At 52.3% G+C, this 11,189-nt stretch overlaps 1 protein-coding gene across 1 annotated transcript; it reads left to right on the top strand.

Annotated features, from left to right (window-relative positions):
- Nucleotides 1–900: 900 nt before the first annotated feature.
- On the top strand, nucleotides 901–9,615 carry RAB29 (RAB29, member RAS oncogene family). Its single transcript, XM_068995841.1, has 5 exons — nucleotides 901–1,039; nucleotides 2,191–2,262; nucleotides 3,332–3,513; nucleotides 5,765–5,886; nucleotides 6,209–9,615. Exons 1-5 carry the CDS (start codon nucleotides 916–918, stop codon nucleotides 6,324–6,326), a joined length of 618 nt encoding a protein of 205 aa, XP_068851942.1. The 5' UTR covers nucleotides 901–915; the 3' UTR covers nucleotides 6,327–9,615.
- The last annotated feature ends 1,574 nt before the right edge of the window (nucleotides 9,616–11,189 follow it).

The raw sequence follows: 11,189 nt of genomic DNA, 5'->3' as shown, positions 1-11,189 counted from the left end.
TGGGGGTGCAGGGCCAGGATCGGGGTGTGCAGAGTCAGGATCGGGGTGTGCGGGGCCAGGACCGGGGTGCGCGGGGCCAGGATCGGGGTGTGCGGGGCCAGGACCGGGGTGTGCAGAGCATGTGCAGCGCTGGATGCGGGGGTGCAGGGCCAGGATCGGGGGGTGCAGGGTCAGGATCGGGGTGTGCAGGGGATGTACAGCGCTGGATCTGGAGGTGCAGGGCCAGGATCGGGGTGTGCGGGGCCAGGATCGGGGCGTGCAGAGCATGTGCAGCGCTGGATCGGGGCGTGCAGAGTCAGGATCGGGGTGTGCAGGGGTCAGGATCGGGGTGTGCGGGGCCAGGATCGGGGGTGCAGGGCCAGGACCGGGGTGTGCAGGGCCAGGATCGGGGTGTGCGGGGCCAGGATCGGGGTGTGCAGGGCATGTGCAGCGCTGGGTCTGGGGGTGCAGGGCCAGGATCGGGGTGTGCGGGGCCAGGATCGGGGTGTGCGGGGCCAGGATCGGGGGTGCAGGGCCAGGATCAGGGTGTACAGGGTCAGGATCGGGGTGTGCGGGGCCAGGATCGGGGTGTGCAGGGCCAGGATCGGGGTGTGCGGGGCCAGGATCGGGGTGTGCAGGGCCAGGATCGGGGTGTGCAGGGCATCTGCAGCGCTGGATGTGGGGGTGCAGGGCCAGGATCGGGGTGTGCAGGGTCAGGATCGGGGGGTGCAGGGCCAGCATCGGGATGTGCAGGGTCAGGACCGGGGTGTGCGGGGCCAGGACCGGGGTGTGCGGGGCATGTGCAGCGCTGGTTGCGGCCATGCCCGGGCCGGCGGAAGGCAGCGAACTACAGCTCCCGGCAGCCCGTGCAGGCTCCGCCGCTGCCCCTCACATGACCGAGCGGGGCCGGGCCGGGCCGGGCCGGGCCGGGCCGGGATGGGGCAGCGCGATCGGATGTTCAAGGTGCTGGTGGTGGGGGACGCCACGGTGGGCAAGACCTCGCTGGTGCAGCGCTACGCCAACGACAGCTTCAACCGGCACTACAAATCCACCGTGGGAGGTGAGCCCTGGGGGTCCCGGCGCTTCCCTGGGGGTTCCCCGGGGATTCCCCGGGGTCCGGCCCCGGCCCGCTGCGCATCCCGAGCCCCGCTGCGCATCCCGAGCCCCGCTGCGCATCCCGAGCCCCGCTCCGCGCCCCCAGCCCGGGGGGAACGCGCCCCTCTCCCCTGCTCCTCCCCGGGCCGTGGGATTGGGAATTTGGGATAGGAACAGCCGCGCATCATCGGTGGTTTATGGGGCATCAGCTCCCAGAGTCTCTTTCCGGAGCCCCCCGGGGGATTCCGTCCTTCTGCCCGGCTCATTTGGGGTGTCCCATCCTCTCCCACCCCATGGAAAAACCACCCCAGGAGCTATAAACTGGATAGTCTGAGTTTACAGGCTCAGCTCATCCCAGTAAAACCATCGGCAGCGCTGGTTTGGCATTAACTGACCAGCCTGAGGGGTCGGCAGCGCTTGGAAAGGTCTGTGAGGAATGGGGCTGAGTGGGATTTGGGTTCTTTGTGTAAATGGATAACCTGGAAAGAGCAGGAGCCGCCAAGGGTTTACCCAGGAAATCTCCCCAAGGACCCAAAATCGTGGGGGTTGAGCACAGCTGTTTAAATCTTTTTATTCCCGAACCGAGAGGGGATGGATTAGAAGTGGGAAACGCTGGAGAAGCTCCGGGCTGTGCCCGTGGTCTTTCCCAGCAGGAAACGCTGCAGACTCGTTTCTGGTACTTTTTTTTTCCCCACTTAGTTCCTGGTTTTGGTCAGTTCCAGCCCAGCTGGGCCTGGCTGCCAGCAGAGCCGGGCAGGTTTTCCCCTGCAGTGAAAACCTGACACATCAGGAGCTGAGAACAACGCAGAGCTTCCCCTTTTGACTCACTGGCCTGGTTCCAGCAAACGTGGGGTGATTCAGGTTGGAAAGGACCTCACAGCTCCTCTCACCCCACGGGCAGGGACACCTTTCCCTATCCCAGGTGGCTCCCAGCCCCGTCCAACCTGGAATTGTGCTGCTGACAGTGATCCAGGATTCTGAAAGGCCCCGTGGCTGGGGCTGGACTGGGGCTGGACTGGGGCTCTGGGGGATGGGGAGAGGCTGTGGGGGAATGAGCCCCGTGGTGCAGAACGGCCCTGATCAGGTTTCCTTTCTGGTTTCTTGGGAATTCTCCAGTGGATTTCGCGCTGAAGGTGGTTCAGTGGTCGGAGTCGGAGACGGTTCGGCTGCAGCTGTGGGACATTGCAGGTATTTTAAAAGGTTTTTTAAGTTCTCAGTGTTTTGGCCTTTTTTGCCCTCCTTTCCCCCTGCCTTTTCCCCTTCCTCTTCCTTTTCTTCTTCCTATTCCTTCTGTTCCAAAAATAAATCCCAGGAGCCTGTGGATCCAGGGCCAGGACTGCTCTGCTTTGCAGGGCTGCCTCGAGCCTGCTGTAGTAATTTAAATATTTAATTAAAGTCCACCTGCAAGAAATGCACTCAGTAATTCCTGCCCAGCCTTTTCTTTCTGTTCCAGAGCCAGAGCAGAGGGAATGTGGAACTGGCTCATCTGTAGCTGGATATGAGACTGCTCAGCTCCAAATCTTGTGTTAAAATCCAAATTTCTGGCATGAGACACACTCCGAGGGACAGAATTACATGAGCTGGAGTGGAGTGAGGAGCTCCTGCTCCTTGGAGAGGGGCAGAGAAATGAATTCCCCAAATTCCCTGGCACCAGGAGAGGTCTGGGCAGCAGCAGCTCTAAAATGGCATCTCCAGATCTGGAGCAGGGAGGAAAACAGGGCTGTGGCTTCCTCTGGTGTTGCTGCTCGGGTGCCTGGAATCCTTAAAAAGGCAACAGGAAGGAGAAGTTGGCAGAGTGAGCAATGCAGCAAGAAACTGGTTTCAGTTTCAGCCCCAAAAAGGAGTTTGAGGTGTGGGAGCAGAGGTGCCACGCTGGCACAGTGCCCTCCTGGTGCCCAGGGACACTCAGGTGGCTGGAGCTGCCCCTGGATCCCTGGAAGTGTCCCAGGCCAGGCTGGACAGGGTTTGGAGCACCCTGGGGTAGGGGAGGGTGTCCCTGCCCATGGCAGTGGTGGCACTGGGGCATCTTTGGTCCCTTTTAACCCAAACAAATCTGGAATTCCACGATTCTGAGATCCAACACCTGCCCAGTGCCGAGGTGCCCAGGCAGGACGCATCCAGTGCCTGGCTTCCCTCATTAATTAAGCAGAGATCATTAGTGCCAGCTGAGAAAACGACGAATAAACACATTATTTGCATGAACAAATCTAAACCCAGCAACTTGGGGGGGATTTTTTTTCTTGTTTTGACCCCGAAGGGCAGGAACGCTTCACGTCCATGACCCGGCTGTACTACAGGGAGGCCTCGGCCTGTGTGATCATGTTTGATGTCACCAACGTCAGCACCTTCAGCAACAGCCAGAAGTGGAAGCAGGACTTGGACAGCAAGCTCGTGCTGCCAGATGGGAGCCCTGTGCCCTGCCTGCTGCTGGCCAACAAGGTGAGGAGCCCTGGGTGTGCTCTGGGTGTGCTCGGGTGTGGGTTTGTGTGTGTGTTTTGTGTGTTCCTGTGTGTTCCTGTGTGTTTCTCTGTGTGTTTGTGTGGGTTTGTGCATGTTTCTCTGTGTGTTCCTGTGTGGAGTTTTGTGTTTCTGTGTGTTCCTGTGTGTTTCACTGTATGGTTTTGTGTGTGTTTCTCTGTGTGTTTTGTGTTCCTGTGGGGGGTTTTGTGTGTTTTGTGTGTTCCTGTGTGGGGTTTTGTGTGTTTCTCTGTGTGTTTGTGTGGGTTTGTGCATGTTTCTCTGTGTGTTTGTGTGTTCCTGTGTGGAGTTTTGTGTTCCTGTGTGTTCCTGTGTGTTTCTCTGTGTGTTTGTGTGTTCCTGTGTGGAGTTTTGTGTTTCTGTGTGTTCTTGTGTGTTTCTCTGTATGGTTTTGTGTGTGTTTCTCTGTGTTTCTCTGTGTGTTTTGTGTTCCTGTGTGGGGTTTTGTGCGTTTTGTGTGTTCCTGTGTGGGGTTTTGTGTGTTTGTCTGTGTGGTTTTGTGTGTGTTTCTCTGTGTTTCTCTGTGTGTTTTGTGTGTTCCTGTGTGGGGTTTTGTGTGTGTTTGTGTGTTCCTGTGTGGGGTTTTGTGTGTTTGTGTGTTCCTGTGTGTTTGTCTGTGTGGTTTTGTGTGTGTTTCTCTGTGTGTTTTGTGTTTCTCTGTGTGTTTTGTGTTCCTGTGTGGGGTTTTGTGTGTTTTGTGTGTTCCTGTGTGGGGTTTTGTGTGTTTCTCTGTGTGTTTGTGTGTCTTTTGTGTGTTCCTGTGTGTTTCTCTGTTTGTGTGGTTTTATGTTTCTCTGTGTGTTTCTGTGTTTCTCTGTGTGGTTTCGTGTGTGTTTCTCTGTGTTTCTGTGTGTTTTGTGTTCCTGTGGGGGGTTTTGTGTGTTTCTCTGTGTCTCTGTGTGGGTTCGTGTGATTTTCTGTGTGTATTTGTGTGGTTTTATGTTTCTCTGTGTGGGGTTTTGTGTGTTCCTGTGTGTTTCTCTGTTTTTATGTTTCTCTGTGTTTTGTGTGTTCCTCTGTGGGGTTTTGTGTGTTTCTCTGTGTCTCTGTGTGGGTTCATGTGGTTTTCTCTGTCTGTTTGTGTGTTTTTATGTTTATCTGTGTGTTTTGCGTGTTCCTGTGTGTTTCACTGTGTGGTTTTGTGTTCCTGTGTGGGGTTTCTGTCTGGGTTTGTGTGGTTTTTCTGTGTTTTCCTGTTTGTATTTCTGTGTTTGTGTGTGCTGCTGTGTTTCTGTGCGTTTGTGTGGTTTTGTGTGTGTTTCTCTGTGTTTCTGTGTGGGTTTTGTGTGTGTGTTTTTCTGATTGTGTTTCTGTTTCTCTGTGTGTTTCTCCCTGACAGGAGGGGGCAGCTGGGGGGGGATTTGGGATCTTATCCCAGGGAACAGGGACAGGAGGAGAGGGAACGGCCTCAGGCTGGGCCAGGGGAGGCTCAGGGTGGACATCAGCAGGAATTTCCTCATGGAAAGGGTTGGAAAGGGCTGTCCAAGGAGGTTTGGAGTGCCCATCCCTGGAGGTGTCATCTGGACGTGGCACTGAGTGCTCAGGGTGGGGATCAGGCCCATAACTTGGACTCGATGATCCCGGAGGGATTTTCCAGCCTCAGGGATCCTGGGATTCAGTTTTGAGGCAACAGTTTTGCCGGGATCAGGGAAATCTGGGTGGCTGCACCCACCAGCTGCTCTGGGCCAGGGTGTCTGTCAGCCTCCCTGTCCATCCCATTGGCACTGGTGCCACCACACCTGTGCCACCTTTCCTGGCTGCTGAGAGCCCAGGCAGATTTGGGATGAGGGACAACGTTGGAAGCTCCATTCCAGGCCTTCTTGACTGAGGCGTGTCAGTAACTCAGATCTCAGATAAAGAAATTGCTGCTTGCAACATCCCAGTAGGAACCTTGCCCCGAGAGCTCCCTGTGGGAGCGGGAGCTGGGAGCTGTGAGGGCTGAGCTAAATGGCCCTTCCAGCTCAGAAATTAGGAAGAAATTCCCCCCTGGGAGGGTGGGCAGGCCCTGGCACAGGGTGCCCAGAGCAGCTGTAGCTGCCCCTGGATCCCTGGAAGTGTCCAAGGCCAGGCTGGATGGGGCTTGGAGCAGCCTGGGATAGTGGGAGGTGTCCCTGCCCATGGCAGGGGTGGGATGGGATGAATTTAAGGTCCCCTCCAGCCCAAACCATTCTGGGATTCTCTGACTCTAAAATGCCTGGTTCCTCCTTTGCAGTGTGACCTTTCCCCATGGGCAGTGACCAGGGAAGAAGTCGATCGGTTCAGCAAAGAAAATGGATTTTTAGGATGGGTGGAGACATCTGTGAAGGAAAACAAGAACATCAACGAGTCCATGAGGTAGGAACAGAGCCTGGTCATGTGCCCAGGAGTTAATTCCCTCCCCTGCCCAGAGAAGCTGTGGCTGCCCCTGGATCCCTGGAAGTGGCCAAGGCCAGGCTGGATGGGGCTTGGAGCAGCCTGGGAAAGAGGAAGGTGTCCCTGCCCAAGTCCAACTGCCAGTGTCGTCACGTTCCTTAACCTGATTTTTTAGTCATTTCCTGGAGTTTATATCCTTCTGAGCTTTGCTTTTTATTTTTTATTTCTTTTCTGCGGTGTCCAATGCTGCTGGTTAAAAAAATCAACCCCACAAACCAAGCCATGGATGTTTTTTTTTTCCCAGGGTTCTCATTGAGAAGATGATGTCCTCATCCACGGGACATGGAAGCTCCTCCTCTGCTGGGAGTGGGGATTATATCAGCATCAAGGAGACCTCCCCTCCAGGCTGGGCCTGCTGCTAAAGCCACTGACACTCCGTCCCCTGGGGTCCAGCACTGATGGGCTTCTCATCATCATCGTCATCATCATCGTCATCATCATCTTCATCATCATCACCTCTCCCTAAACTGTCACTGGTTTGGGGGTTTTTTCCCGTGATTTTGAACTTGCCTCCTGCCCAGCAGAGTGTTGCTACAGTGACTTGGAGTGAGGAATGGGAGGAAGAGGAGCAGGAATATTCCTCTTTTCCCCCGTGGTAGCAGCCGGGAGCTCTGCTGCTCTGATGGAGCACAATCCATGGCCAAGCAGTGGCTTGGATTACATTGAGTTGTTTTTTTAATTCTGAGCACTTCATCCTCTGGCAGTGCTGGCCTGTCCCAGGCAGGGCTGTCAGAGGGGTTTTTTAATTTTCTGCACCTTTATCCCCTCCCCAGCAGAGCCCTGCAGTGACTTTTGGTCACACACACACACCGAGTCCAGGTGGTGCCTGTGGATTCCCAGCTGTGGGATTACAGCAAACTCCTCCCTCCGTGCCTGGAACGATGGATCTCTGTCCTGGAGGGACCAGCACGTCCCATCAGTGCCACCAGACGTCCTGAGGATGTGGAGCTGGATGTGGATCAACACTGGCAAATTCTTGGGGTGAATTTGGGACCTGGAGCAGCACAGCTCTCCCTCCCCCTGGGTTCTGCCTGCGCTGCTCAGCAGCAGAGACCTCAAATTTTGGTCAGGAGCTGCCCAGCTGCCTCCTGCCCAGCTGCCTCCTGCCCTTCCTCCTCACCCCGCCCCGAGCCTGGCACAGCCCCATTCTGCTGCCCCTTTATTGGGGCACGGGGATGAGGAGGGGGCTGTAAAACCCCTTTGTGTGCCACAGCGAGGGCCCTTTGCACTCCGAGGACAGCCTGCACCCCCCACCCCAAACAGCTCTTGGCAACTGCTGCTGAACTGCCTTCCCACCATTCTCCTGCAGCCAGGAGGGAATTCGGGGGAGGAAACAGCTCCCTGAAATTCCCCCCTGCTGCTTTTAGTGGGGCAGGGGGAAGAGGAGGAGGAAAAGACTTTGTGGGATAAAAGGAAAGGGAGGAACCACTCCCCGTTTCCCTTTGGTGCCTGCTTTCCCCCACATGTCCCAGATACTCGTGGTGGAGAGCAGTTGTGGCCAAAAAATTGGTAGAAATTGAGGAGAGTTAGTAGGAAACTCACACTTCAGGGCTGGAGTTGGAGTGGTTTGTGTGTTTAACTCTGGATTTGCTGTTCCATGGTTCTCTGATGGTACAGAATCACCCTGCCCATGTTTTAGGTTTGGATTTCAGCAAATGGCCTCCAAGAATTGGGGTTTGGTTTTTTTTCCCTCCTCGAGTGGTTTAACTGGGAAACAGGAGTAGAAGTTGCTGTGTCCTGGTTCCTGCTGAATTAGGACTGCTTTGCTCTGGCAAATTATTCCTCCTGCCTGTCTTACACAGAGGGAGGAGTTGGCAGGGCAGGAACTCAGCACCTTCACTAAGCACAAAAAAATCGGAGTTTTCATTCTCTGGAGCTGGAAAGAATTGACAAGGAAACAGTGAGGGTTAAGAGATTCAGACCTGGTTGTGCTCCACTGTTTCAATGAAAAGCTGAAACACCTGGGCCAGGTTTCTGTCATGCAAATATTGCCAAATTTGGGGTTAGAGGTGCTTAAAAATACCCTTCTCTGGGCCCTTGGTTTTGCTGTAGAAACAGGGAGAACTGGTTAGCAAAAAAACCTGAAGTGCCTTGCTGGATTTTACTTCATTGTCTTAAAAAGAAAAAAAAAAGAAAAAATGGGTTTTAATGCTATAAATATTCCCAATTCTGTGTAGAACATGGAGAAGTGCCTCATTTTCTAAAGGAGCTGTCGTGAAACCCCTTCAGATTCGGGAGTTATTTATTGATTTTTGTGTTTGCACCTTAAAGTGTTTCAGCAAAGAGCTGAATTAGGACTGCTCAGAGATGGAAAATCCTGCCCAGGCCCCACTCACTGCTCAGAGCAGCTGAAAATTCCCCATTCCTTTTCCATCCAGTTATGGAATCACGGAATGGGTTGGGTTGGAAGGACTTCAAAGATCCCTCAGTGTCACCCCTGCCATGGGCAGGGACACTTCCACTGTCCCAGGCTGCTCCAAGCTGGCCTTGGCCACTTCCAGGGATGGGGCAGCCACGGATTCTCTGGATAATCTGTGCCAGGGGCTCCTCACAGGGAATTCCTGGGAATTTCACAGGAAAACTTCTTCCATCATCACTTTGAGCTCTCCCTGTGCCCCTCTGGTGCCTGCACCTCTCAACCTGCACCTTTTCCTTCAGAAGTGCCTCTCAGAATCGATCAAAAACCCAAAGGAAGATGTTTTTTTATCTATTTCCCAGCATTTCTGTGCTGCCCAGCAGTTTCCAGTCCCCACATGTGCCTTGGGGAGTTTGTTTCCCACGTTTACTGTTGGTTAACATCTGAACAAATGTCAAAAAAAAAACCCCACAAGCTGCACACCAGGAAGAGTCGTTGCTTGGGCTCGGTGTAAAACCCCAACCAGACAGGAAAACGATTTCCCTGGGCAGCTGTGAGTGTTTTCAGAGATCTCCCTGTGCTTAAAAAAAGCCAAACCAACCCAAAAAAACTGCCCCTTGATTACAACAAATTCCAGAGCCCCATCCAGGGGCAGCGTGGGAGGAACAGGGGCTGTGCCCAGCTTGTGCCAGCTGAAGTAATTCTGGTTTTTAAAACAACTGGAAGGGGAAAGACAAGAAATGTCTTAAATTAAGTCCTGTTGATGTGTAGGTGGGTAAAAACCTGAAATCTTTCAAACAGGAATCAGCAAAGTCTCGTGCTCGTTCTGCTCCGCTCGTGGCCTCGTCAGGAAGGAGCGGTTTGGGAAATGAAGGAATTTGAATTTCTTTTTCCCTGCTTTCACTCTGCACCCTCTGTGTGACTCTGGGCCAACTGTTCCCCTTTCCTCCTCGTCGTTTCTCCTTCCTGCAGCTTGGATTTGTGGCCCTGAGACTCAAAATCACACGAATTTCAAGGTGTATTTTGTGAATGGATGGCTGCGCTCTGTGGGGCCACACAGCTGGAGAATTTTACTGCCCCTAGGTCATAAATAAGTTGACAATATCAAAATGTAGCTTTTTATTTTTAATTGCTTGCTGATACACAGAAGTATTTTAGAGGCAGGGTCCTGATCATTGTACAATTCAGTGTTATGGTCGTGTAAAGGGGAAGAACTGGTGGGGGATTTTAATCCACACCAACCAGTCACTGGTGCAGCATTGCAACGGTTTGAAATAAAAATTTGGCACTGCTCAGGTGGTAGTTGTTGTTTTGCTCTCTCAACAGTCCTAAGAAATGAGTTTACAAGTTGAAATTAGGCATAAAAATAATAAAAATGTACAAAACACTCGGTTGTGAGCTGCCCTGAATTGCCAGCAAAACAAAATTCCACTGAAACATCCTCAGTGATTGCGTTTTTATTGGGCCATGCAAAACTTGTGCATCTCTGAGTCAGCCCCTCAAAAATATTGGCTTTTAATGCAGAATTTCCAGCAGAGAATTCCTTGATGTGGTTTCTGCACCTTCCTCCTCAGGGCTCCTTAATTCAGTGGGTTTTGGGACAGGCAGATGCTCCCAGGGCCTCTTTATTCCACGATCAGCTGGATTTTCCTGAGGATTGACTGGCACCAGGGACAGGGATGGAGCAGGAAAAGGGCCAGAATTCCAAAGAATTCCAATGAAATTCAAGCAGGGCATGAAATGAACTCCAATTATCCTGTAATTGTAATTACCCCTATAAATCTGACCATATTTGAAGCATCAAACTAGCTTTTCACGGTACCCAAAGTATAAAAATAAGATTTTAAGCGCTATTTTTACTAAAATGGAGGGATGAACCTCCAAAGAGCCAAGTGCAAAGTGAAAGTGAGTTGCTGTGGCAGAAGCTGCCATTTTAATGACTGTGGAATACTTCCAATTCTTCCATGGTTAAAGCATCCCCTTTGCTAAACAGAATGAGTCATTTGGGGGGGGTTTAGAGGGAATTTGAAGTGTAAAAATCAAATCTTTTCAGTGCATAAATTGTGCTGATGAGGGGAAAATGGTGCTGGTGATAAAACCCGCCGGTGGAATTAATATTCTGCATTTCTTCACGATAAAAATCAACTCGCTGACCCCAGGGCTGATAAAAACCCACAGGACAGGAAATTGTGGAGATTTCTTTCAAATTTAATCCAGTGGCACAATCCAGCCCGGTTTGGGGTCGCTCCAGAGCAGGAGGGGTTGGAGGAGGAGGGAATGCTGGGGAAAATCCCATGGAATTCCGTGTTTATCCCAGGCAGGGGTGATGATCCCGGTGTGGATTCCCGGCGCTCTGAAGTGCGGGGACACTTCCATGACAAAGGGACAGCGGGGCTGGAATGGCCCCGGGCTGGCATTGCCCTGCCCTAACTTTGGCTGCCTAAGTCGCGATAGGCGCGACAGGGAGGGGAGAAAACACAAGAAAAACAAACAAACAAAGAAAACCCAACAAAAGGGGAAAAAAAAAACCAACCCACACAACCCCCCCCCCCGCACATAACAAACCAAACCAAACCAAACCAAAAAAAAAGATTTTAAAAAGCAAGAAAAAAAAATCCCAAATACACACCCAAAAAACCCCCACGAAAAACCCAAAACAAACCAAACCTAAAAGAATTTAAAAAACCCAAAGAAAACCCACATTGACTCCACTGAAACATCCTCAATGATTGTGTTTTTATTGGGCTACAGGCGGGACATAAACATGCAAAACTTGTGCATCTCTGAGTCAGCCCCTCAAAAATATTGGCTTTTAATGCAGAATTTCCAGCAGAGAATTCCTTGATGTGGTTTCTGCACCTTCCTCCTC

This window comes from Aphelocoma coerulescens, chromosome 26 (genome assembly GCF_041296385.1).
Source record: "Aphelocoma coerulescens isolate FSJ_1873_10779 chromosome 26, UR_Acoe_1.0, whole genome shotgun sequence".
NCBI lineage: Eukaryota > Metazoa > Chordata > Aves > Passeriformes > Corvidae > Aphelocoma > Aphelocoma coerulescens.
The sequence above is the reverse complement of the archived record's forward strand: the minus strand, read 5'-3'. Positions and strand labels throughout refer to the sequence as shown.